This window comes from Chelonoidis abingdonii, chromosome 5 (genome assembly GCF_003597395.2).
Source record: "Chelonoidis abingdonii isolate Lonesome George chromosome 5, CheloAbing_2.0, whole genome shotgun sequence".
Classification (NCBI taxonomy): Eukaryota; Metazoa; Chordata; order Testudines; family Testudinidae; genus Chelonoidis; species Chelonoidis abingdonii.
Genome location: NC_133773.1, coordinates 30,843,187 through 30,868,630, shown reverse-complemented (window position 1 = coordinate 30,868,630; position 25,444 = coordinate 30,843,187). Strand labels below are relative to the sequence as shown.

Below are 25,444 nucleotides of genomic sequence, written 5' to 3'. Positions count from 1 at the left end.
AATGGGTCCAGACAGCAGCATGCCAACGAGAAAGTGAAGTTGTGGAATTATCTACAGTGTGCTTCTACAGCAGGCACATGGAGACAGATGGAAAGTCTGGGAGTGTAGCATGGCAGGCTAAAACCTGCAATATGCTCAGTCAGGAATCATACTTTTATCTTCCCACTCACATAGCACCTCTCAGCCAAGAGTCTCAAAATTATTAATAGGAAATGGGAGGTAAGATCAAACAGCTAGTCAGTGGCAGAGATAGAACCAGAGCCCAGATTTCCTGTTTCTCTGAACTCTTCTACATCTCCTGGGCAGTCTGTCTATTTCAGGTGCTTAGGCCCCGGTTCAGTAAAGTACTTCAATGTGTCCTTAAAACCATTGGGAGTGGACTTAAGGTTGTGATTACGTACTTTCCTAAATTTGGGATCATTAGTACAACAAGCAAACTGAAGTCGATAGTTTGCACCATAGATTTATGGAAGCAAATGGGATTGAGGTGGAGGGGAACAACAAAACAGTCCTACACTCCAGTGATGATGATTATATGCCATTCATTTATCAATATTTTCAGTGCTTCGCTGTTTTAGAGAAGTCCTCTGTCTGCACATAGTCTTTCCTATGCTGTATCTGTTTTGTTCCTTTGTCTGCAATCTTCAATAGTTGTTCAGATTCATGTGAACTGTTAATCTTTTTACCCTTATTTTTCATTGTTGGTGGGCCAATAAGTACTTCCACAAGTCTATGTACAAAAGGATGAGAATGAGTTTGAACTCTCTTCTACAGAGGCCAGTGCACGGTCTCCTTTCTGCCTCCTTACCTCCCTTAATAAGATTATTCCATATACACACCCCTCGCTCCCAACCAAAGCTAAAGCCTGCTTTAAAAATGTATTAGAAGTGTAAGCACTAAATTTTCCCATCTGTACTGACTGATTAGGAAAATCTGGAGAACAAGAATGCCAAAATTCTCTATGCTCAGCTAGAAGAACTCATCAAGGGAAAACAAATCTGTGACTGAGTGAGGTGTGTTTAGTTTACAACAAATCATCTTCAGGGTTCAACCAAAATTGTGTGTGTGAATGAGGACTGAAAATATAGGACTTCTACAGCCATGCTGAAGAGGCAGTCAACTTAATAGTAAAAAGTTGGCATGGAAAGGAATTACATCTTCATCTTTCTTCCTTCAGTGATTGATACTCTGGTTTCAAACAATAAATCCCAACTAAAGAGAAATGGAGCCACAGTAATGATACTGTAATTAAGGTTGTAAATAACTTTTGCATCATAATCCTTGAGTTCTTGTGTGGAATTTCTAAGGTCTTACAGTCTTATGTTATAGTATCCTCCATCCAAAACATTAATGTTTGCAATGTTAGCCTCTCAATGCTTCTGAGAGCTTAACAGAATCATCTCCAACTAAGAGAAAACAGAAACAGACAGAGAAACTTTGACATAGCTGGGTCCCTCAATTAGTTTGGTGGAGCTAGATCCCCTGAGGCAGAGCCCTGTGTTGTAACCGCAAAACCATTCTTTGTCTAGAAAGTGAATCTGATCTAACTAGTTTAATTTTCCAGACTAAACAAAATGCAAAAAGAAATGGTTAAAAGTAAACAAGACTTGGTGTTAAGTAAAATGGAGAATTTTAAGGTCTTGACACAGGTAAAGAGAATCTTTACATATAGCTTTATCTTTACAGTATCTGTCCTTGAAACTGAAATAAAAGGGAGGCTGCTGGCAATAGTGAGTTATGCCAAATAGTTCAAATGAAATGCGAGCACATGCAAATGCAGGTTTTTCTTCAATAAAGTAAATTTTGTGTTAGGGATTTAAGCCTTCCTGTTTTCTCCTGCAGATGGTAGCAAGATCCCTACTACAACATTGATGGAAATTTTGTTGATGAATGACTTCAAACTTGTAATCAACAACACAACTTATAGTGTACAAGTCCCTGTAAAAGGTAAGAACCACAACTGTGTTAAAGTCTTCATAAATCTGATTATCCAGTTACATCTGTTCCAAGGCATATTTTTGTCAATTTTTTTTAAAAAGGGCCATGGCAGTCCCCACAAAAAATAAGTCTGGCTTCATCTCCCCTTCGAGCCTCAGTTTGTGGCCTCATATAAACGCTCTTAAAACAGTGACTTTTTTTTCTTATAAGAGCATTGCTTGATACATCTTACCAGTCATGACAACCATGTTGGTCCCAGTATATTAGAGAGACATGGTGAGAGAGCTAATATCTTTTATTGGACCAACTTCTGTTGGTGAGAGACAAGCTTTCGAGGATACACAGAGGTCTTCTTGAGGTCACTGTGTAAGATCGACCACTTGTCTCTTTTACCAACAGAAGTTGGTCCAATAAAAAGATAACTACCTCACCCACCTTGTCTCTCTTATGACAACCGTGGTCTTTTTTTCAGAGAAGTGGAGTAGAGAGCATGCTACTGAAGCAGAAGATATCAAATCCTTGGTTCATAGACTGTTCATCGCCCTTCATTTAGAAGACCACCAGTTAAGGAGAGAGAGAGAACTGCTTCAGAAACTGGACCACCTAAGGGAACAGCTGGTACCCCTTGAGCAGGTTGGGAAGGATTTTTTTTTTTTTAATATTAAAAACAAATTTCTCTTAACGAATTTCCGTGATGTGACAGCACCAGTATGAATGAATGGGCCACACCCTCCTTATTTGTCAGACAGGTAGGTGATGGCCAGTCCATATGCAGGATTATTTCCAACCCAGTTCCTCCTTCTCCTGTTTCGTGGCGTATCCTATTGAAAATTTCTAGAATTGGAGAAAAATTATGGGGAGCTGGCACTACCCTGAACTGCCTGGTTACTTTGTCTGAACCTGGTTGGGTGTCCAGAGTGATGTTGGGATATCACAGAAAAATAATTAGTGAGTTAAAAAAGTGTTGTTTTTCTGTGATGATGCTATCACCAAGTCAGCCAGTTGGATCTGACTAATGATGACCTTAACTTAGGAAAGGGGCAAACATGGCGAATCTAAGACAGACTAAGCTGAAGTGACGTGAAGTGATGAATAAGGAGGAGGAGACCAGTAAGAGTCTGATGGGATGTGAACAGACCTCACGTTGAAGGCAGCAATCTCAGAGCTGCTATGAAAGTGCCTCTCTGAAAAATCAGGAAGCATCAACTGATGCATGCAAATCCAATTGGTAGAGTCCTGAAGTTGTAGATGGAGGGCCAGATAGAGGCCTAGCAGAGCTCATACTCCGTACTCCATGCAGGGAGTGAACTCAAAGCCTTTCTGGGCAGGGAGATCCTGCAAGTGATACTCCTGAGGGAATTCTGCGCATGCACAGAATACATGTATCCCACAGAATATTATTTTGTTCTGCAGAAAATACATTCTGCCTCTGAAATGCTGCAGTTCTGCCTTTTGCCCACCAGAGGCCACTGTAGTGCCAGAAAAGCCAACAGCATGAATGCAGTGGCCTGTTCTGGTGCCACAGCAGCCTCTGGTGGGCAAAAGATGGAACTGCAGCACTTCTGGGGCAGAATGTATTTTGTGGGGAAAAAAATTCTGTGTGCACGCAGTGGCACAGAATTCCCCCAGGAGTAGAAGTTGATCATAGCACCTGGTCCGTGGAGCCAGGTTAGGTTGTGCGGGGGGAGGGGGGGAGTGTCACAGTCTGGAGAGACAAGCCTGGGTCATGGACTCAGGAGCTAGTGGGGTGACAGCACTGAGCCAGGGGTTAAATGGGAATGGGGTGCATGGGAACAAGGGAGGGAGGCTGCAGAGACCCATTGGGATGGGAGGGTGCAGGGACAGAGGCAGATGTGCCTGATTGAATGGGAGAGGCTTAGGATCAGCCAGGGTCTGCATGGGGGAGGCTCCCCAACTCCCTAACAATCCTGTCCCTCTTCCTCCCTCCCCAACTGCCCCCCCCCCCAAACCCGCTGTTCAGTACTACTTCTGCCCACACCCAACAACCCTCCAGGTTCACTCCAGGCTCCTTCCCTCTCCCTCAGCTTCTCTGTTACTCCTGACACTCACAAGCCTTTGCACTGCTTCTGATAGATGCAGGAAATACAGTTCTGTATTGTAATTTAAATGAATTACTCAAAGTTCTGTACTGATTCCTTACAGAGCATATTTGTCAAAAAAATAAATGCCTAGAATCTTTTTTTTTTTTTTTTGTCTGCATTGTTATAGACATACTTGCCGACAGATATTTTGAAATAAATTACCAAAATAATGTAAACTGGTATGATTATATTGTGTTGTTTTGACAGATAAAATATGCAGAATTTTAAAATATTGTGTGCAGAATTTTTATTTTTTTTGACATGGAATTTTTAATTTTTTGGTACAGAATTTCCCCAGGAGTAAAGTGAACAGGAGTCTTTGAATGCCGGCTCTGATCCAGGCGGAAAGTACATAGTGGGATATGTTCTCTCCCTTGTGTCAGAGGAATGTCTGACATTAATATCTGCATGTTGAATGAATAATGTTTTTGTCCTAGATGAAAGCCAAAATTGCAACAAGTGCAGATGCAAAGACCAATACGCTCCTATGGACTGGCTTAGCACTACTGTCCACTCAAGGTGGAGCCCTGGCCTGGCTCACGTGGTGGGTCTATTCATGGGATATAATGGAGCCAGTGACCTACTTTATCACTTACGGGAGTGCCCTGGCATTCTATGCTTACTTTGTACTCACTAAACAGGTAAGTCCCATTATATAAATGTGTCTGAAGTCATCTTATGCTGATTTCCATAATAAATTACCCTATGTATTTAAACATCAAAAGCTTGTGTGTGTGTTATGTAGAACTGCACTTAGGCTGGAACTTGTTTTTAATGTAGCTCAGGGACAAACTGCTCATCTGAGCTGCACTTAAAAATCCTGATTGCAATTAGTGACCAGGGGGATGCTATCTGATGCTGAAAATGAAAACTTCTCTTTTTCATTCAATTTTTTGTATGTGGTCTGGATGGTAACTGTATCTCATACGGAGTTCGTATGTCACTTGATGCAGGAGGCCAGGCGGTTGGCAAATGTTTCAACTGTTTTTCCTGGAATAGCTTTACTTTATTTCCTTGAGCACGATGCAGATTTTTCTTAAGTAGCCTATCTTCCTTTCTTGCTCTTGGATGTGCAAAGGAGAAGTCACGAGTTGGAATCAGGCATGTTTAAAGGATGGGGAAGGAGGGTTCCTGAACAGCAAAACCCCAGAACTTGGACAAAGTGCAGAATGTAGAAATGGCCATCAATTCCTGTACAGTATAAAGGAACTAACATTGTTGCCCATTAAATGTTTGGGATCCTACAGTGTACTGTAAAGCACATAGTTGGACAGTAACTCGTTTTCCTTTTCATGCTGCATATTCAATAATGCACTCCTCTGTTTTTGTTTTGTTTGGTATGGACATAGTTGGTGAATATCCAGTACTTGCACATGTGGAACCTATAGTAAATATGAAACATCAGGTGGGGAAGGATACTGGGTTTTGGAGCTCAGCTAGTTTGTTCAGAGCTGGGTTTGTGAGTTAGTTCTGCTCCTCTTGCTTTCTGCTGACTTTCAGGAGGGTTGAGGTAGTTCTGGGATAAACTGATAAATACTAATGGCCTGATTTTCAGACGCTGCCATTGTCTTAGATTTTCAAACGAGCCTTAGGGAGTCAAGAGCCCAACTTCCTTAGTCTCCTCTGACAATCTCACCTATCGACTCCAGTCGGAGCTGTGAGTGGTCAGCCATTCTGAAAATAAGGTCATTTATTTGTCATGGTTTAGATTTCCTCTGGGAAAAATAGGGTTGTTTTTGATATATGTTAGTTTGATTTATCTCCATCTGTACAAATGTCTTTGCACTCCTAACCCTCTGCCTGCCCAGAAAACCCAAACATTTGTGTTCTTTTTTCTGTCTGTCAGGATTATGTTTACCCAGATGTTAAAGACAGGCAATTTCTCCACTACTTCTACCGAAAATCGAGAAGCCAACAATTTGATGTGGAACAGTATAACAAGCTAAAAGAGGCACTGGCAGAGGTATTTTAATAAGTCTCTTGGTGTAAGTGAATGGTGCTGCGGTCTCACCATTTAAGACTTTTCAATAAATCATGAGCTAATTGGAAAGTGGCTTTTAGATTGATTGATGCATTTTTATTTTGTATGCTAAAAAATGTGCATATGTACCAGATTACCTGGAGTTTCCTTAAAAGATGGAAGGAAGGAATTAAGATTGGAAATGTGCAGCACTGTTCAGGCAGCCTGTGGAGGCTGGGGGAGAGGGTGAAAACAAGTCACTCACTTGTGTTGCTCAACAGTGATAAGCTGGTTTCTCTCCAGCCTCCATCTTCCATAGTAGCAGTGATATGGAATGGGAAAAATCTTCACTGCTCCATGAGAAATAGAGAGAGTTCCCCAGTCCACAATAAATAAAAAGGACCCTGATTTATAGCCTGTTAAAGTAAATGGAAATTCTCCCTTAACTTTATTGGGTTTTTGATCAAGAACTCTTAGTGAATGGATGGAGTTAAGATTTTTTAAAAATAATTATGCAGGATTCAAACTAGTTCCTTTTATCAAGGCTGAGGCTTTAAAATATTTTCACTATCTGACACTAGTCTGGAGTGTGAATTTTGCAATTTATGCTAGAGAATGTAAAATAATTCAGTTCTGCTGTTGTAGGAAATGGGCTTTATAAATTTTCCTAGGCTTTGCACTGAAGGTGACCGTGCACTATGCATGGGGTCCTACATTCAGTTGCCTGAAGGAGGATGTTTGTGCATCTGTATGACCGCAGTTCCCGTTGGTCGGACTGTTGGCTGACAGATTAACTCACTGAGGGCAGGAATTGTTTTTGGATGGTAATCCCTAGAGTGATATGACCAGGAGGCTGCACTTGTGATTATTGTGGGAAATCTGTGTTATAAGGTTAGGGTCCTCTCAGAAGCAAAACACAGGGAAAGAATATCGAGAGTATGAAAGGAAGGTGCAAATTAGGGGTGACTGAAAGGGATAAATATGGACACAGAACATCTTCCATTTAATTCTCTCTTGTGTTTACAGGTTGAAGAGTCCCTGAGACGCCTGCATCAGCCCCTACATCTGCAACTTCCAATACAGGAAATTAATGACAGAGACTAACTTTTTTTTTTCATAATTGAATTGTAGTTTGCAAAACTGATTCCAGTATTTAGTTTCTATGTTGCAAACTGAATATTTTTGACCACTGTAGTTCTGAACATTACTAGAAATGTTGATTAAAATTATTATATCATTAGATTTTTAAAAAATAATTCCTGAAATAAAGAAGTCTTTCAAAATATGTATTCAGATCTTGTAATAAATTGATGTCGGCATAAGAGTCAGTGGTGGTCTAGTGTACTGCAGCATTTTACTATTTTTGATGGGACTATTAACAGCAGAGGAACAGATCCAAAAATTGGTATGTCATGGAAAGATTTCTGGTATTTATGGTCAAATGTATTTTTATACTTTAACAGGTCTCCTGTCTAAAATTCCAATTCAGGAAAGTCCATGTTTAAAATTAGGCATGTGTATAAGTACTTTCCTGAACAGAGATGAACTTTAAAATCATGTGGTTAAGTAATCCTGAATCAGAGCCAAAAAGATGGCCCTCATTTTGTGATATTAACTCTATTTATATACTTCTGCAGCATCTTCCAGCCAGAACCTCTTGCCACTTATGAAAGTCAGTAAGTATTATCCACATTTTACAGATGGGGAAACTAAACCGTATAGACGTTAAATGAGTTGCTTAAGGCCCCAAACTGAGAGAATCCCTGACCCAGGATTAAGGAAACCATTTCTTGGATCTCTCTCCATGGCTCTAACTTCTGGCAGTGGTGCGGTCTTAACTGACAAAATCAGAGCACAGAAACCACAGACGAAGATCCTCTGTATTATTTGATTTTAAGTTACACAGCAAGAATTAATTTTTAGAACGATACCTATTAGAATGAATATACAGGGTTGTTTACATCTAATAACAAATTTGGGGGGCGGGGGGACTGGCTCAGTTTCATTTTAGAGAAATACATTTGTTCAATGCTTTGATCATTTATCGTAATCAAGTTGTATGCAATTTATATACTGAATGAATAAAATTAATGATAAAACTAGTCAATCTTATGTCAGTATAGACTATACATTAAGTCTCAGGCATTTATATAATATGGTACCTCAAATCTAAAACAACAATTTCAGACACCAAGTCAGTCACCAGTAGTTTTTCTTAATTCAGGCTGTATTGTGTATAAATTTTTACAGCATCACATGTATGCTCATCTTCAGGGGGCTGAAGAACATATTTGTACATAGCTCTTCTGACTAGTACTAGTATAAACTCAGGGAGCTATTACAGTAATAGATTAAAGTTTGGCATGCAGTGTTCAGGGTACTATAAATTTAAATACACATTTTATTTAAAGACGTTATTTTCCCAAATTCAAAGATTGTGGGAAAATATTTGACCAAGCAATGAAGGCTTCCAAATTTCTAAGAGGTATTTAAAATAATGCAGAACAAATTTGTCAGTCTGAGTTGGCTGTTCTTGATGAAGTAAAAGGCAGAAAGAATAGTGTTTTGGGGGTGGGTGGTTTTTTTTTTTGTATTTTTTTTTTTATTTGATTGATGGTAGGTCTCTTAGATTGTGAACTGACTATAATTATTGTGTAAATCAGAGAGAGAATCAATGGAACCCCATACTATCATTTTTCTAACTACAGCAGTTCTTTAAAGTTCAGTGAAGAGACAGTATTGATCTAGTAAGGAAGAGCCCAAACACAGCAGTGCTTCATAGATGTTCAGTTCCTCCCCTAAAATTGAAGGCAAAATATCACACAGGCTTGGAGTCTAGTGAAACATACATTGCACATTTTAATGTGTTGTAGATCTTAAATATTTTTAAGATACAGAAAAATTACAAATATACCTTAGTTGCACTCCTCATAAATTAATGTCAGTGCAAAAAAAAGCTTTTATACTCTAATGCAGTTTTAAAAATTTGTGAAAAAAGTTACAAAATGCTAGAATGCAGTTAGAAAATAGACACAGTGTCATTCAAGTGCAAGTCAGAACATTTTTAAAAATTGGTTAAAAAGTGCTTTCTTTCTTTGACTTGTGTGACCCTCATTACCATGGGATCTAAGCACCTTGCAATTTTTATTACACAGAAATCAGTGTTACAATTATTTCTCCCAAAAGTCCCTGAGATTGCTGTTGCTGCAATGCTGATTTATTATAACAAAGCAATAATTTCTAATATAGAAAGGTGTTTTTTTAAAGTATTTACATTATGGCTCCTGAAATTTGATCCCAGCATTTTTGAAAATAGGCCTGTTGAGGAAATACATGATGTGATGTGAATAACTGTGCAGTACTCTAGCTCCATCGAAAATCATGGTATAAACTACTGAACAAGAGAACAACCCGTTCACTCAGTGATCTTCTAGACTACAAGATTAAGTGATGAAGATACTTTTCATTTTTGGAGTGATTCTGAATAAGATGCCATTCTCACAGATGGGCAAATCTACTTTGATTTTTGAGGGAAGTGTAATTTTTTAGTCAGCATTGAGGCAAAACAAGGAATCTGCTTCTTTCCTATTGCATTAATGTCTCTGCACATATCCACTCTGCGATGAGATACTTTCCTGTTAACCAGAGTGAGAAGTTCTGTGAATTCCAAGGAAGAACCATACTTTCTTATCATCTCACACAAGTCCTGAATATACCAGGTGCCATTTAGAGTTTCACGATGAGAATAGTAACCTATTGGGAAATAAGAGCATAGGACTCCATTTAACCTTAACTGAAGAGTAGAAGCCACAGTTAATAACTTTCAATATCACAATTTATTTCTTGCCAGTCATGTTCATGGACTGCAGATAAGTTTTAGATATATGTCTCTGCACTGTTTATGCTATCTTGGGTACTCAGATGTTAGAGATAAAAACAGTACTTTGGCAAATTTGTATGATCAGATTTAACCTGGGATTAATAAGAACGGCCACACTGTGTCAGACAAATGGTAGATCTAGCCCACTATCTTGTCTTCCAATAGTGGCCACTGCCAGATGCTTCACAGAGAATGAACAGAACATGGCAAGTGAGTGATCAAGTGATCCACTCTCAGCTTCTGGCAGTTAAAGGCTCAGGACACCCAGAGCATGGGGTTGCATACCTGATAATCTTAGCTAATAGCCACTGATGGATCTACTCTCCATGAATTTATTGAATTTTTTGAACATACTATAGTTTTGGCCTTTACACCACCCCCCTGGCAATGAGTTCCACAGATTGACTGTGTGTTGTGTGAAGTAGTATTTCCTTTTGTTTGTTTTAAACCTGTTGCCTCTTAATTTCATCAGGTGAGCCCGATGGTTCTTGTGTTATGTGAAGAGATAAACAATACTTTTTCTCCATACCATTCATGATTTTATAGACCTCTATCATAGCCTCCCCCCTTTTTGTCTCTCTTTCAAGTTGAAAAGTGCCAGTCTTTTTAATCTCACCTCATAATTTATAATGGGTGCAATTCCATTTCTGTCAGTGGAGTTGCACATTAGTGATTAATTTTGCCCTTTGACTTTATACAATATTTTTGCAAAAAGATTTTGTATTAATATTTTTATACCTTTCCAACATCAGGTAATGTTAAGTTGAATGGAATATTGATTCAGTAGCAAAAACTGTTCTGTAAATTCACCCACTATTGAATTACAGGAGAGTCTTCAGGATTGGGAATGAGATGGTTTGAGGAGGGCACCCATCTGTGTTAGGAGGTTTAAGAAATCACATCCAAATGACATGATGCTAGAAGTGCAGAAGAATATTTCCTTCTGACAGGTAGCTCACTGATAGGGATGTGATCAGTATGCTTTGCGTTCAAAGTCATTTAAACATTGCAAGTTAAATGGCATATTTTCATTTATTCTCAAGCCTTTACACCATGTGGGGGAGACAACACCACTAATGCAGACATGCAAAGTGGTGAGTTTAAGAAACTTGAATTCTTGTTTTGATTGTGTGATGAAGAAACTCTCCAAGCCTACTATATTTAGTGAAACAGCAGTGATACAGCTGCCAAACTCCTGCAGGAGTTAGATGCTAGAAACTTAAGTGCAAAATAACAACATACCTTCTGCAACCGAGTAGCACATTAGAAAGTCTGCACCAGCAGGTAAAGTATATATAGCCGCAGCATCCACTTCAGTTTCATTGACATTAGACTTGTCTACAACACTGTCCACTGCATCCTGAACAATGACTGGGTCATCGTGTTTATCTCCTCGACATGCCTAGCAGGAGAAAAAGCTGCTGAATCCTCTCATCTGCCAAGTACAGTTAGCCATCACAGAACAAAAAGTGCTTCCTGTTTGTTTAGATGTTCTTCATTTATGTGACTAAGTTCAGAAAGAACTACCTTTTGTCCTGCTTGTACATCCCCAGGGCTTTCAGTGGTAGAGAAAGCTGTTTAATAGTGATGGGCACCATACTGACCTATTCTCCACTTTTGGAAGGAGAAGAGGGTAGTAGCCTTACAGATCAGTTCAGGGAGGGTGTTCTGTGTAAGCAGCAGCTTGAAAAGAAGTGTGGGACTACCCTTGTGAGAGAAGCAGGTGCATGAGGCTGGCATTGTCAGTGAAGCAGAGTGGGGGACTCAATAAGATGCAAGTTTCCTCATGGCCGCCTTCAACGTTTCAAGGGGTTCAGCACTACCTTCTACTAATGTCTTGGTTTGCATTTAAAATGAACTTACAGCAAGGGTGGAACTGATTTTAGGTCATGGCTCTAGTTTTTGTTTTATGGGTGAGTCTACAACATTAGTAGGAGCCTCTAAAAAATTAATTTTCCCGTTGAGATACTGAACTTCTCCCCTGCTTGCTGCTCTTACTTCTCTAAAATCCAAAGTGGATTTACTCTTGGTATAAGATACTGAACAGCAGGTTTAATTCTGCCAGGACTCTGTGTATGAAGGAGGTTTCACCCTAGAGGAGAGGAGCTATAAAGGGGCTGGAGCTTTAAATTGCGGCCAGGTCTCCACAGGATTGCTGCAAATGGAGGCCACTCATTTCCTGAAGGCCCTGGCCACTGTCACTTATCTTGAGTTATGCAGCCAATTTGAGACCCCACTGGGGCAAGAATTCCTTTGCTAAAAGGCCAGGAAAGGCCAACATAGTGCAGGACTAATCAAGCTCCAAATACAGGCTTGATTTTATTTTTTTTAAACACAAAAATGTTAAGCATAGGTCATGCAGTACAAACTCCCAACAGCATCAGGCCAAGGGACCTCAATCTTGACTAGGAGGGAACCATCTGATGAGGCAAGGATATAGTTCATGGAATTTGCCCATTCAGTCTTTAGCCTTCCTAAGTCTGGCATCTAGGCATTAGCTGTGGTCACCTAAAAATCTGAGCTGAAGTCACCAACTCTTCTCCCAAAAAATGACTGGACAATTGTTGGCCATCTATCCTGCGCAGTCTTGATTTGAGCTGGCTTTCATGTATCAGTATAATTTTACCATTGTGACTCATTGGCAGCTTCATTACGTGATTACTTCCTGTTTTAGTTAGCGCAGCAAAAAATCCAATTTAACTGATTCTCAAATGCTTTTGTACACTAGCTAAGATTTTCCAACCCAGGCTATATAACTGTAACCCAAGAACCACTTGATGCCAATTGCCAGAGGGCACAGAGAGACAGCGATCCCCTGGGTTCACTTTAAGAGGTCACGTAGAGTCTCTGATTTAAAGCTGTGTCACACTGGATGTCAACCATTGCAAGATGTTATATATATATATATATATATAATGTATATTATATTATAATGCTGAAAAATATATATTTTAGGCCTTGTAGCTAAAGGCAGCATGTTTTGAAACAAGTACCTCCTCTCTGGAGAAGTTTTTCTCCTTAGTGGACCACTGTGTGTTTTACAATAGAAGTCTATTAGAATATTGAGGTAAATGCTAATGAAGAGCTTGAAGAGAATTCAGAAGAGGTGACGATCAAAGTTCTTGTCTGGTATATCTGGGGGTGCAGAGAGAGACTCAAGCATCCTTCAATACATGAAGACAAGCTGCAGTCTTGACCTTATGAAAGGGGGATTTCAGCCACCTTGGTTGAAATATGCTGGGGAAAGGCACCGAGGTAAGCTATCATGCAGAAGATCGGGAAATATCTTGAGAGTTAAGTTTAGGCTCTACAAAGCGTGTGATGACTTTTTTATACGTAACCATGTGTTTCCAATAGTCTTAATTTCTATTATTTGAATCTCTATTCTTTGATGATAAACTTATTCTTGTTTTCACTTTAAACATATTTAACTGCTGTGTGTTAAGCAGAGTGGTGATCCTAGTTGACTTGAGTAAGCTGCTTTGGGAGTAGCAAAATTGAGTAGCATGCAATGGAACGGGCTGAGCACTCCAGAGGGATGCTCAGAGGACTATGAAGTTGGTATGTGCCTATTCTTAACCTGCAGCGAGAGAGAGAGAGTTATGTCTATAGAGGCCTGAGAGGTAGTTCGTGTGTTGCCAGAGGCTGGTGGAGACAAGCTGATCCACAGACAAGACTTCCTCTCACTAAGGGCAGGTAGTAGCATGCTGCCTCTTGGAAGTGTCATAATAACCACCGCCTTTTCCACATGAGAAGAAGTTATCCCAAAAAACTGTCCTCTGTACCACTGGGGAAAAAAGTTCACTAATTCAAGAACAGAGATCTTACCTGTATTATAAATATTTTCGGCTTTCCTACTAGACTCGGGCATTTGTCTCCTCTGAACATGTTTGTCACTGTCTGAACTTTTATTTTAGCATCATAGGCGTAAACGTGATTATCTTCACCATGGCTCAGGAACACACACACAAAGCAGTCAGCATCACTGTGGTTGTCCTTTGACACTAAAATAGTGGAACTGTGTTTAGATGATTATGCAAGCTTAGAGTATTTATTAAACACCCCACCATTAGTCCACTCAGAACCACATTTAGCCATTTAATCTCAAATCAGTCTTATTTGAAATACGTTGAGCCAGCGTCTCAGCTGTTGTAAATCAGCATAGCTCTGCTGAAGTCTGGAACTATACTGATCGATACAAGCAGAGGATCCAGTCTACTGGAAGTTAGAGAGATGCTTAATAAACACTACTTCTGTTGGTCATAGATGCATCTTGGGAATTCCAACACTTGCAATGCAATACAAATGAAGTTTCTACTGATATAAAAAATTATTTTCTGTTCCTTAGTCTTTTTATGTTATGGGATTTCATCCTAGAAGGGAAACAATCCAGGTTACAGTGCACTTGTCTTAACAATGACAGAGAAATACAATCTTATCTAGAACTGCTCCTGCAAGCAAGCTAAGACATACCTACTACATGATCTCCTACCTTCATAAATGTTCCGCATAACCTCTTCTGCTTTAAGGTCATCAAAGCATCTGACTTCAAATCCAAGCTCTGTCAAACTATCATTAAACACACGCATTTTAATAAGTATCCTTTGTGAGTTATGCTAAAAATGCCACAGCTTTTCTTACTCCCTTTGGAATAGACATAAATCCCGACTGGTGTGAAGGGCTTCAGACTATGCTTGCTTGGAAGCTAACCCCAATAAACATCGCGTTATCTGCACTTTGGACTTCTGGTCATTTGCTGCATGTAATGGTACCCAAACCTGATACCCAGGAGTGTCTTAAAGATGCATAGAACAAAAAAAAAAAAAAAAAATTTATAAAGTGAAGGTGTTCTTATGAAATAGGAATTCTGTTAAGAGCAACAGAAAACACAAATAACTGAGGTACTCCCCCCACGGACCTGTCTGAAAACCAACCAATATGTGAAAATTGAATATAAACAATATAAAAACTTAATCATGTCCTGAAATATGCTGATGCTAGGCTATGCCACCTCACTGTATTACGCTTTTGATTAGGTTACGTGTAGCCACTTCCCTTGTGAGCTCTGTGCTAATCTACTACACTTGTAACTGGTTACTTTAGACATCAGGTCAATGCCAGCCTAGCCTAGGTCCTTTACCCATTTTTACTCATTTTCTCAACACCATGATGTGCTGTTGTTGCACAGTTCCATAGGCTAAAACAAAAATCACTGTGGAATTGCACTTCTTGTGAATGGAATAGTGGGTTTGCTATCCCTTCTTCAGAGGGGCATGTGTTTCTAATTACTACATCTAATACTATATGCAGTGTAGCTATAGCTGTGTCAGTCCCAGGATATTAGAGAGATAATACGGTAATATTTTTTTTATTGGACCAACGTCTATTTAGAGAGAGAGACAAGCTTTCAAGCCACACAGAGCTTTTCTTCAAGTCGGGATGATCTGAAGAAGAGCTCTGTGTGGCTTGAAAGCTTCTCTCTTTTACTAAATAGAAGTTGGTCCAATAAAAAATATTACACCTTATGACACTGCACTCCATAATGCTTTATAGAAATATGCTTATGAGTGTAAATATGTCATAACTGGGATGTGTTTTATGCTAGATATGCCATGTAACACATCTCTGCAAAGGTTATGATCTATTGAATATATTCATCCTATTTGTGTGCATGTGTCATTTTTGTATTCAAAGTTCTGAATACTGGCTATATACTTGTTTGATTTTAAATAGCCTCAGTGAAGCATTTGATCAGCTTCTTAAGAAAAGACTATTCTCTGTAAGTGCCCAATCAAGAAACACTTAAGCTGACAATGCACTTTGAAATATGCCAATCCACATCTGAGCTTTCCTGGGAATGTGGCATCGGCCTTTAAAGAACTGAGTCATGCATGGACATGTGACTTGCTCATGTGACTGCAAAACTTCATCTTGTGGAGAGGATTTTACACAGGAGAGGAGAAGGGTTTCCACGGACAAGAGAAAAGACTTTATAATTCCCTGGGAAACCCCTCCAAAGGACAGTAACTACAGGGGTGTGAGTGATTGCTGGACCCAGACTAGAAGGCGGTTAGTCTGCCAAAGAAGCTTAGACTATGAGGCTTAGACTTGTGTGTTGTGTTTTGTTTTATGTTGTTTGGTAATTTACGTTGCTCTGTTATTACTTAGAAACACTTAAATCCTACTTTTCATATTTAATAAAATTACTTTTTACTTATTAATTAACCCAGAGCAAGTAATTAATTCCTGGGGGAGCAAACAGCTGGGCATCTCTCTCTCTGTTACAGAGGGCGAACAATTTATGAGTTTACCCTGTATAAGCTTTATACAGAGTAAAACTGATTTATTTGGGGTTTGGGTCCCATTGGGTGCTGGAGACAGAAGCACCACTTAAGCTGTTTTCAGTCAACCCTGCAGCTTGTGGGGGACATGGTTCAGACCTGGATCTGTGTTTGCAGCCGGCAAGCATGTCCGACACAACCAGGCAGGATTCTGAAGTCCCAAGCTGCCAGGGAAAACAGGCTCAGAGGTAGTCCCAGCACATCAGGTAGCAGTCCAAAGGGGGTTTCTGTGATCCAACCTGTCACACACCTCACCTACTATGTCTCTCTATATATCTAATATTGTCAGTGTTGGCAGAGTCTGAAATTTGTTGGTAGTCCACAGCGGAAGACAACTAGTGCTACGAGACATGGGTGTTTTCTATAAGTCACATATCCCTTCCTTTTTGAATATCTAAATTGTTGTAGAATAGCATGTGGTTAAGCTTAGACTATACTGGCTCCTTGAGTTAGCTACATCAACATACGGATGTACAGCACAATTGTTCCTAGAGCTTCATTTGGCTGCAGAGCTGCCCCGCTTCACTGAAGCTCCTTTTTGGTAACTACTAGTTTCCTATTTTCCATCTGCTAGCAGCTAGAACTGTATACACTTGCTAAGTGAATAAGAATAAAGGCTTCTTAACTTCCTTAACTTTTCAGTCAGTTTTTGAAATTGTATCATAGAGCACATCTGCTTACCCTACAACCCTGTCCTTGAAATACTGTTATTGGACGGCATAAGGTATTAAAACAGATTTATTTGAACTTCACATCACTTACTCAAACTGGTTACTGGTTTAATGAATCACAGAAAGTGCAAGATGTGAATCAATAAAAGTCAATTTATCTCCTACCATAAGCTGCACAATTTTAAGACTCTCATATTTAGAACTTCTATCTCAACAGTAGACATTTGCATCCAGCCATCACTGGGCTTGAATGTATTAGAGATAGAAGATAAACTAATGTTGCCAAACAATATTAAATGGGCACAATCAGCTTGAAATCTAATCAATTACAAAAAGTGTATTGAAAGTAATTTCAGTTACTAACCCTTCCCCCTGGCACTTCCTACCAGTTTGTGATGTTACAATCAAGTTTACCCTTTTTCTATATTAACTTATAAAAATGTGTTCCATTTTTTCCCTCTCATGATGAGACAGAAAAATACATTGTCTGCTTAGTCACACAATACTAAAAAGCCTTTAAAAATTAAGATCACCACTTAGTCTTCCTCACCCTGATGGCTGCCTGTACCTCAACAGTCTATTTGCATACGGCCTGATCCTGTCCCTACTGAAATCAGTGGGAGCTCTGCCTATTATTTCAAAGGGAGCAGAAGTAGGCATTTAACTCTTTTTATCATGGGGCACTGTGCAAAATCTTTACGTCACAATTATGTCAAAGAAATCAGTTATTTTAGAGCTGCTTAGATAATTTCCATGACAAATCACTTTGATTTGCATATTTTTATTTAACTTATCTAAAAATAGTATCCTTCTGTAAAGCAGCCCAGTATCATCTTACCTGCGTTTCAGATTGTCTCTGTCTGCAAGTGTGCCACGTCTATCTGGCAGTGTTAAGTGCCAGTAAAACTGCTCATGATTGAAGATTAAAGCAACCCCTCTTCGCCTGTGGTTCATTTTGTAGTGTGCTGCTGGATCAAATGGTTGGCTGTTAACAAAGAGAGAACATGCCTTTCAATCAACAAATAAATAATTATTAGTTCACCTACATATGTTCAGCGGCCAAGATTTTTCAAGAGTGACTAGAGACGTTGGGTACCCAAATCCCTAGTCACATTTGAAAATCTCAGGCACATTAAATGAGTCATTCAAAAATATCATTAAAGAACTGGCTGCAGTGGATAAAGGCCAGTAAATTCTGAGTTTAAAAAGATGTATCTGTAACATTCATTGTTCGCTTGGATTATCTATTGAATTCCAGGACAGATGACTGCAAATGCAATAACTAGGCACATTATGATAAATTAAAGTGGAGTTGGAACTCAGTACTGATTCTCCAGGTTTCACAGTTTAGCCAGACTTCTTATTTTAAGTCATAGTGCAGACATGTTTTGATAATGTAAGTGTGCACTAACTGGAATTTTGTTTGAAGTTACTGTTTACTGAATCATATGCAACATGAACATGGCAGTTTAAGTAGTCACATAAGTTTCCTGAAGACAACATTGCGATGTTAGGTTCTTATGCTGGTGGGACAGAGAGAGATTTTCATCCATGCTTACGCAAGTAATCCAAATAACTCAAGCAAGAAGAAATCAAAATGTCCTTAATACCAGTGACTAAGTTACAAGTCTGTACTATTCAGCATTTCTGCTCTTAGCATCACCATGCTCAGTACTCAAAAAATCAAGAATGGGGGAAAAGGTAGAGAAAGAGAGGGCATTTTTCTTCTCCTTAATCATTCAACCTCCACCAATAGGAAAACTATGTCGGTTATAACCTGCTATAGCCTCCAAATCACTTGAGCAGCGACACTGTGGACTTCTAAATAATAAATTTCCACACTAGGCCACAGTTTAAAATAAAATTGAATACAAGCCATAAATATTTGGTGCATACAACTTATCTGAATCTACTGAAGAAAGAAATTATTTTATGGACTGAAACAGTAATCCTTGTCTAACTTGAGATGCATACTAAAAAGCTATTTTTGAACACCCACTAGGAAGCATATTAAATAGCTTCTTCCATGAAATCGGAACAAAAATAAACATTCCACCTGAGAAGACCTGAAACCAAATACTTACCTGTCAAAAATAGCTAGCATGACTGGAGCCAGCTGTAGGACAGTGTGACCCGATCTGGGCTATCACACTTGGCACCCTAGGATTGACCATGTCATGTTTTCAATAAACAAAGACACAGCTGGTGGCTGTTTCTCAGTCGCTATTCCCTATAGTGCTGCCTCTATGTGCCAGAAGGAGCAACTTTTCTCTCACACTTTGTCTCCCACCATTTGTATTATATGGATTTGTAATATGTCAAATATTGTATGTGCATATGTCTAACTAGCCCATAATACATATATGCTAATTGTTCTGATAAGCAGAACAGACTTGCAATGAAATTCTGTGGACTGTTCTAAATATATAACCAGGGCCATTTGGGTCCTGGATTTATCTAGCAGGAAGAAAGACGATGAGGAGAAAAGTTAATTGATGGGTAGGCTAATAGTTGGAGAATGGGTGTTGAATGAAGTCTGTGAAATTGGCTGGTATGAGGACATATGCAATTCTTGCATGTCATCTCAATATCTGTAGAACTGGTTCTGGGCATAGTTTCCCCTGTATTTCTTCCTTATTAATCACATACACACTGCCTCCATAAAGTTATATCTGGAATGTACCTCTTACTTTAATCCTTTTAAAATATAAATACTCTATTAAAAAAAATTAATGCACTAACCTAATTTCAAATGAGCGCTCAATTCCCAAAGAATTGTGTTGTGGTGACATCCATGCAGTTTCATGCCGGTTGTCTCTCCTATCCCTGTTATTCTTGACATGCATCACCTGTTTCTCATGGGCGGGAGGCAGAGCCACCACAAGGAACAAAGAGATGCTCCCAAAACAGGTAATGGGGGAAGTGGCAGCAATGAGGGGTGGGTGGGTGGATGTGTTCACACACATGAATATTAAGAGCTGGATTACATTTTTCAACTGAAACTTTTTTCACTGAAAAAATGCAGATTTGGACTGACCAAAATATTTTGGCAAATTAATGCTGAGTTTGTGAACTGCTTTAGTTGAAAAAAATGTAGAAATAGTTTGTTTTGACATTTACAAAATGTTTTGATTTTTTTCAGCTAGATTCAGAAGGGATATTAAGAGCCTAACTCCAACATTTAGGCACCATTCACAACTGACGAGGAGCTAGTCCTTTTATGCCCAATAGCCAGGGCATTCATCTGGGATGTGGGAGACCAGGATTGAATGCCCCCTGCTTTTGAGCAGCGACTTGACCACAAGTCTCCCCATCCCAAGAGAGTGCCCTCAGCAACTGGCTATTGAGTATTCTGAAGTAGGTTCCCTCAGTCACTCTTGTTGAAGCTGTTCCACTTTGCTTAAATAAATATTTTTTGGGCTAGAGAGAGGCGGTGAATGCCCTAACTACCAGATTAGAAGAGTCATTATCATTCTCTCTGTCCCAGCGACTAAACCTATTTATACAAAGCGGAAGGGCTTCAATAGGAGAGCTTGAGAGAAACTCCCACCAGAATATTCCATATCTCAGAAGTAAGAGCACTCTTCTGAGAGGTGGGAGATTCCTGTTTAAATTTCCACCCCACCCCCCTGCCCCTTCAAGGCAGAGAGGGTGGAATTAAAACTAGGTCTCCCACGTCCTGGACAAGTGCTCTAACCAGCCACTGGGCTGAATGTTGTAAGAGTGGCAGCACCACCTCCTTATCCTCTAGCTGGATTTTAAGTGGGGCTGGATCTGGTCGGCATGCTCTGATTATTTCTACTACATTGACCCCACCAGCAAGAGAGTTGGGGGAATAACTATCTTCCCCTGGTTGGAGGATTAGGCATCCAGATGCCTAAATCCCAGCATAGAGTAAGGCAGCAGTGCGCATACTCAGAAAGAGAAACTTATTGCACCAACAGACCTTTACAGCAAAAGTTAGGCACCAAGTAAATTTAGGCGCCTATAGGGTTAGGCAGTAGCTGAGCAGGGGTTTGTGGATCACAACAGCACCTCAGTCAGGAACTTGGGCACTTAAATCCCTTTGTGGATCTGGGCCCTAAACACACCTCTTTCTTCTGCATTTCACTCCTGGCTATCTTAGGTAGCTCCCTAATCAGCTTGCTGGCTCCAGTGAATCCTATTCTTAGGACTCTAACTCTCCCCATGCATTGTGTGGGAAACCCGATTACCTAACTTGGGACCATGAATTCCACTCGATAGCAGGTTGCCAAGGAGGTTAGTGTTGCAATGCCTAAATCCCCTTTATTAATTTAGCCCTTCCTACTGTACATATATGTTCACTATCCAGCACTATGGAACTCTGATCCTTACTAGGACCTCTGGATGGTGCCATAATAAAATAATACTTAACACTACTACTTCATTGATACGTAGGAGTTTGATACACGTGTTCTGTAACGTTAGGGGGCTTTCTTGGGTACTCAGCTTCGGCTCTTACCAAAGATTTAAAAAAAACCAAGTCATAAATGGGTTTCACATCGCTATCTTTCTTTAGTTGTTCTGATTAAAACAAAGGCCTTTACCTTCTCTCAAGGGCATCTGTTTCCGTGACATTTTGGTCTCCACCTATAATAAAAAGAGCCAAAGGATGTTTGAATTACTAACCCAGTTATTAAAAGAAAATTTGATATCTTAGGAAGTGGGAGATTTTCAAATTTAAACTTAAATAAGTCACATTGCAACACCCCAGAATGCCATTCCGGTACTTTTTTTGGTGGGGTTCCATTACTATCACATATGAGTGATAGTTCTGGAAATGCATTCCAGCACTTCTTTTTTAAGGACTCATATGTTGAGCACAGGCAACCATTTGTAAAGTACACTTGCTAACATAAACAAGGCAGTTCATACACAGGCCAGATAATTAGGCATGAAATCACTTTATTTGCATTAATGCTCATTTGGGTGCACAACCTTATGGATTTAGTTTTGGAGGCCATTCTTAAACATGAGAGGGGTAGCTGTGTTAGTCTGGATCCGTAAAAGCAGCAAAGAGTCCTGTGGCACCTTGTAGACTAACAGACGTATTGGAGCATGAGCTTTCATGGGTGAATACCCACTTCGTCGGATGCATTCGTATTCACCCACGAAAGCTCATGCTCCAATACGTCTGTTAGTCTATAAGGTGCCACAGGACTCTTTGCTATTCTTAAACATGTGACCTCAAAAGACCAGATTTTTAAAACTGCAAAAATACAAATGCATAAATTGTATATCTGCAATCATGGACACTGCATATGCAACTGACAAGCTGTCCATCTGGTTATTTTAACACACAGCCTTTGTAATTTCATGCAAAAACTGTGCACGCTTTTGAATACACTATTTAATTTCTAGCACATAGTAGCACTTTTTTTAAATACATAATCCAATCAGCCTGAAACTAAGCATTTTTTTGAGGTTAGCTGTGTCACTCAACAATTTAGTAAGTGATGTAGGTATAAGGACATCCAACTAACAGAAAAAGTCTAAAACATTCAAACAACTCACACCCTTTCTTCTGCTAAAATGCATAAAATACGTACATAAGCTGTGTTAATACACCTAAAACTCCCACTGAAATTAATAAAACTATTGAGGGTGCAAGGAATACAGAGCTGGACCTACTGTTCTAAAGATGTTAAAGATAAAGCTGTCAACAATATCCTGTTCCCATCTTCTCCCACCTATATGTTAGTGTCTCCATAGATCTGAAGATATTTCACAATCCATATTACCAAAAGTGTGACAGCCCACAATACTCTTTTTAACCTAGCTATTTTATGAAAGTAATACACTTTACTGTACCTTTGCTATTGGCAGGCCCACTATCCACCTGGATTTGCCCTGCAATTGAAAACACCACAACGTCACTGTCATAACATACAATGTATCAGCTGCAAAAAAGAAAATATGAGCACATTTTTATACGACACACCTCACGCCCTTTCATAATTTGTTTCTGTAATAGTATCCTTCTGTAAAGCAGCCAAATATCATCTTACCTGTGTTTCAGATACTCTCTGTCTGCATGATGGACCATGTTTGTTAACTTTTATGATTATTTTTTGCCCTTTGCTGCCCCATTAATACCCTACCATTGAAATCAAGTCATGAAGGCCTTGTCTACATTAGCATTTCTCCTATTATTGACCTAGCACAGGTATATATCCACTGGTGACAGCAATGGTGGAAATGCTAGTGTAGACCAGTTGCCAGTGTTTTTACCATCATGTTGTCTAACTGTCAAGGTTAGCTGGAACAGTGTAGGAAACACCTGTCGCCTGTCTACACTAGCAAGTCCACTGTGGCTACCATCAGAAGAACTGCAGCAAGAGCGCTAAATTAATGATGGGAGAAGTGCTGAAAAGTATTAATGTAGACATAGCTGAACTTAGCAGTAACGACATAGTTCAGAATCCTCAACAAAAGAACTATTACAGAGAGCATGTGTGTATGAGACACACAACAGTTTTTGCCTGCAAACCTGGAGTTAAGGCTGATAAAAAGTATCACTTCAGCCAAAGTACACTCAACCCTTAAAAACATTATTGTTTCCCTTAAAAACTACCTTTCCTTAGCTTGGAAATTCCAAAATAAGTTTCCACTTAATTGCCAACCTCTCCCAAAAAACATACCTAAGGTCTCTGTGATCGGGATATTGGGCCTAGCTCAGTGTTGACAAGGAAAAGTTAACCTTCCTCTTTAGGAAGGGCCACTGCTACATGTGCTTATTGATGGGATATGCAGGGAAGTGCAAGCTGTGGGGAATTAATGAATTCCTCATTATCCCAGAGAAGGGAAAGAAAGAATCAGGCAGGCGGACTTGAGACAAATAAGCTTCAAGGGAGAACAGCTAAGACAAAGGAATTATCTCCTGGTGAACTGTGCTGAAGTAAGCCATGTTGTGTGTTGAGTTTTATCTGACTGAGGTAAGATACCCTCTGTTTGCTGGGTCTCAGGCTAAAGAAAACTAAAGAGGACTTCTTGCTTGCTCTTAATTTAGTTTCTCTTTTATCAGTTTCTGATCATTTTTACTTCGAGTTTCACATATTCAATTAGAAAAACTCTACAGTATTTGGATTGCAAACACTGCTAGGAACTGTTCATTTGTATTTTTGGGTTTAAGTTTCTAATTTTTTAATTAATGAAAATGTTCTGTTGGTCATAAGTCTTGTAAAGATGGGATTTTTCAAAGGAATATCAGGGAGTTGGAGGGGTACTCAACTTCCTTGGAATTCAGTAGGATCTGAGAACCTAAATTTCCATTGGCTCCTTTGAAAATCTCATATTAAAAGTTTCTTTTTTACAATATCTAAAATTTGGGCCAAATGAAGTGACAACATTCCTTTCAAAGCTCACTGCTACTCAAATCTGTGTATTCCTTATTGGTTAACTCTAAGTGAATCCTTGGACACTAAAAACAACTATTGCAATCACACAGTAACGGTGTATTTACTGAGGCCTAGGTTGTTTTCTCTTACGGGAATTGCTGGTGCTACCAAATTGCTTGAAGTCCTAGTCGCACCTAAGACCTGGTGGCATTCTCAAACAATCTCCTAAAGGGGACCAAGCCAGTAGATATTCTCAGAACATGCCTTCTAGTTAGGGCCCTGCACAAAAGATAGCCATGGACAAGCAGTGGTGGGGTGTTTCTAGGTCAGTCTATCCCATATCCCGGTGATTAGGGCACTCATCTGGGATGTGGGAAGATCCTGTCTGCAAATCAAGCAGGTAATTTAAAGCAGGAACTCATGCCTCCTATATCACCAGGCCCCAGAAACAGAGTGACTCTACAGCCTACTGCTTAGGGCATCACCTGGGAAGTGGGAGAGTCAGGTTCAAGGTCCTGCTCCAAAAATATTTAAGGTGTCACAGCTCCAAAGGAAAGATTGGGAGAGGAACACCCACTATCCAGGTGCCAAGGTACTCACCTGGGATGTGACGACCTGGGTTCAAGTATCTGTGCCACATCAAACAGAGGATGGATTTGAACTTGGGTTTCCCACGTCCCAGGTGAATGCCCTAACTATGGGTGTACTGTGTAGATTAACAAGCATGTACTTGTGGATGTATTTTGTGCAGGACCTGAACCAGTATGCATGCTCTGAGAACATCAACTGGATCAGTCCTCACTGGAAAGATGGGAGTAGGGGGAAATGGTTACTTTGAGAATCTCACTGGGGCTTAAGAATAAGAAAGAAGAAAAACAGATGACTGGCGTGAAGGGAACAACCTGAGATGCTATACTTAATGATTCCTAACATGTGGGTGGTGACTGTTCAAGGGTATGAGTTGAATGCCAGAGGTTGTCTATTGCATCACAAGCTAGCTGTATTCATCTGAAGCAGATTCACTAACAATGGGGCCCTCCTCTAACACCAGGAATGCCTTTTCCCTCTTTCCTATGGGTACAGGCACAGGCATAAGTCAATGTGTCAGGAGCTGACTGAGGAGAAATCTGAGCCATTAGCAATTATCTTTGGAAAGTCATGGAAGACAGGAGACATTCCAGAAGACTGGAAAAG

The 25,444-nt window shown here is 39.7% G+C and overlaps 2 protein-coding genes across 6 annotated transcripts in view; one reads left to right on the top strand and one right to left on the bottom strand.

Annotated features, from left to right (window-relative positions):
• MCUB (mitochondrial calcium uniporter dominant negative subunit beta) overlaps nt 1–7,287 on the top strand; it is an 86,654-nt gene extending 79,367 nt beyond the window's left edge. For all 3 annotated transcript variants that reach the window (XM_032784625.2, XM_032784626.2, XM_032784627.2), the window contains 5 exons: nt 1,843–1,947; nt 2,411–2,571; nt 4,478–4,681; nt 5,887–6,003; nt 7,027–7,287. In XM_032784625.2, coding sequence (XP_032640516.1) covers nt 1,843–1,947; nt 2,411–2,571; nt 4,478–4,681; nt 5,887–6,003; nt 7,027–7,104 — 665 coding nt within the window. In that variant the 3' untranslated portion in view covers nt 7,105–7,287. The remainder of the gene's footprint in view (nt 1–1,842; nt 1,948–2,410; nt 2,572–4,477; nt 4,682–5,886; nt 6,004–7,026) is intronic.
• A 1,292-nt stretch (nt 7,288–8,579) lies between these two features.
• The window catches only part of LOC116827257 (caspase-6), a 42,045-nt gene continuing 25,180 nt past the window's right edge, over nt 8,580–25,444 (bottom strand). For 2 of the 3 annotated variants that reach the window (XM_032784634.2, XM_032784630.2), the window contains 7 exons: nt 22,725–22,763; nt 21,461–21,503; nt 17,731–17,877; nt 14,373–14,449; nt 13,709–13,884; nt 11,123–11,282; nt 8,580–9,753 (listed from right to left, as the gene is read on the bottom strand). In XM_032784634.2, coding sequence (XP_032640525.1) covers nt 9,515–9,753; nt 11,123–11,282; nt 13,709–13,884; nt 14,373–14,449; nt 17,731–17,877; nt 21,461–21,503; nt 22,725–22,763 — 881 coding nt within the window. In that variant the 3' untranslated portion in view covers nt 8,580–9,514. The remainder of the gene's footprint in view (nt 9,754–11,122; nt 11,283–13,708; nt 13,885–14,372; nt 14,450–17,730; nt 17,878–21,460; nt 21,504–22,724; nt 22,764–25,444) is intronic. The other variant, XM_032784631.2, reaches the window with a different exon arrangement.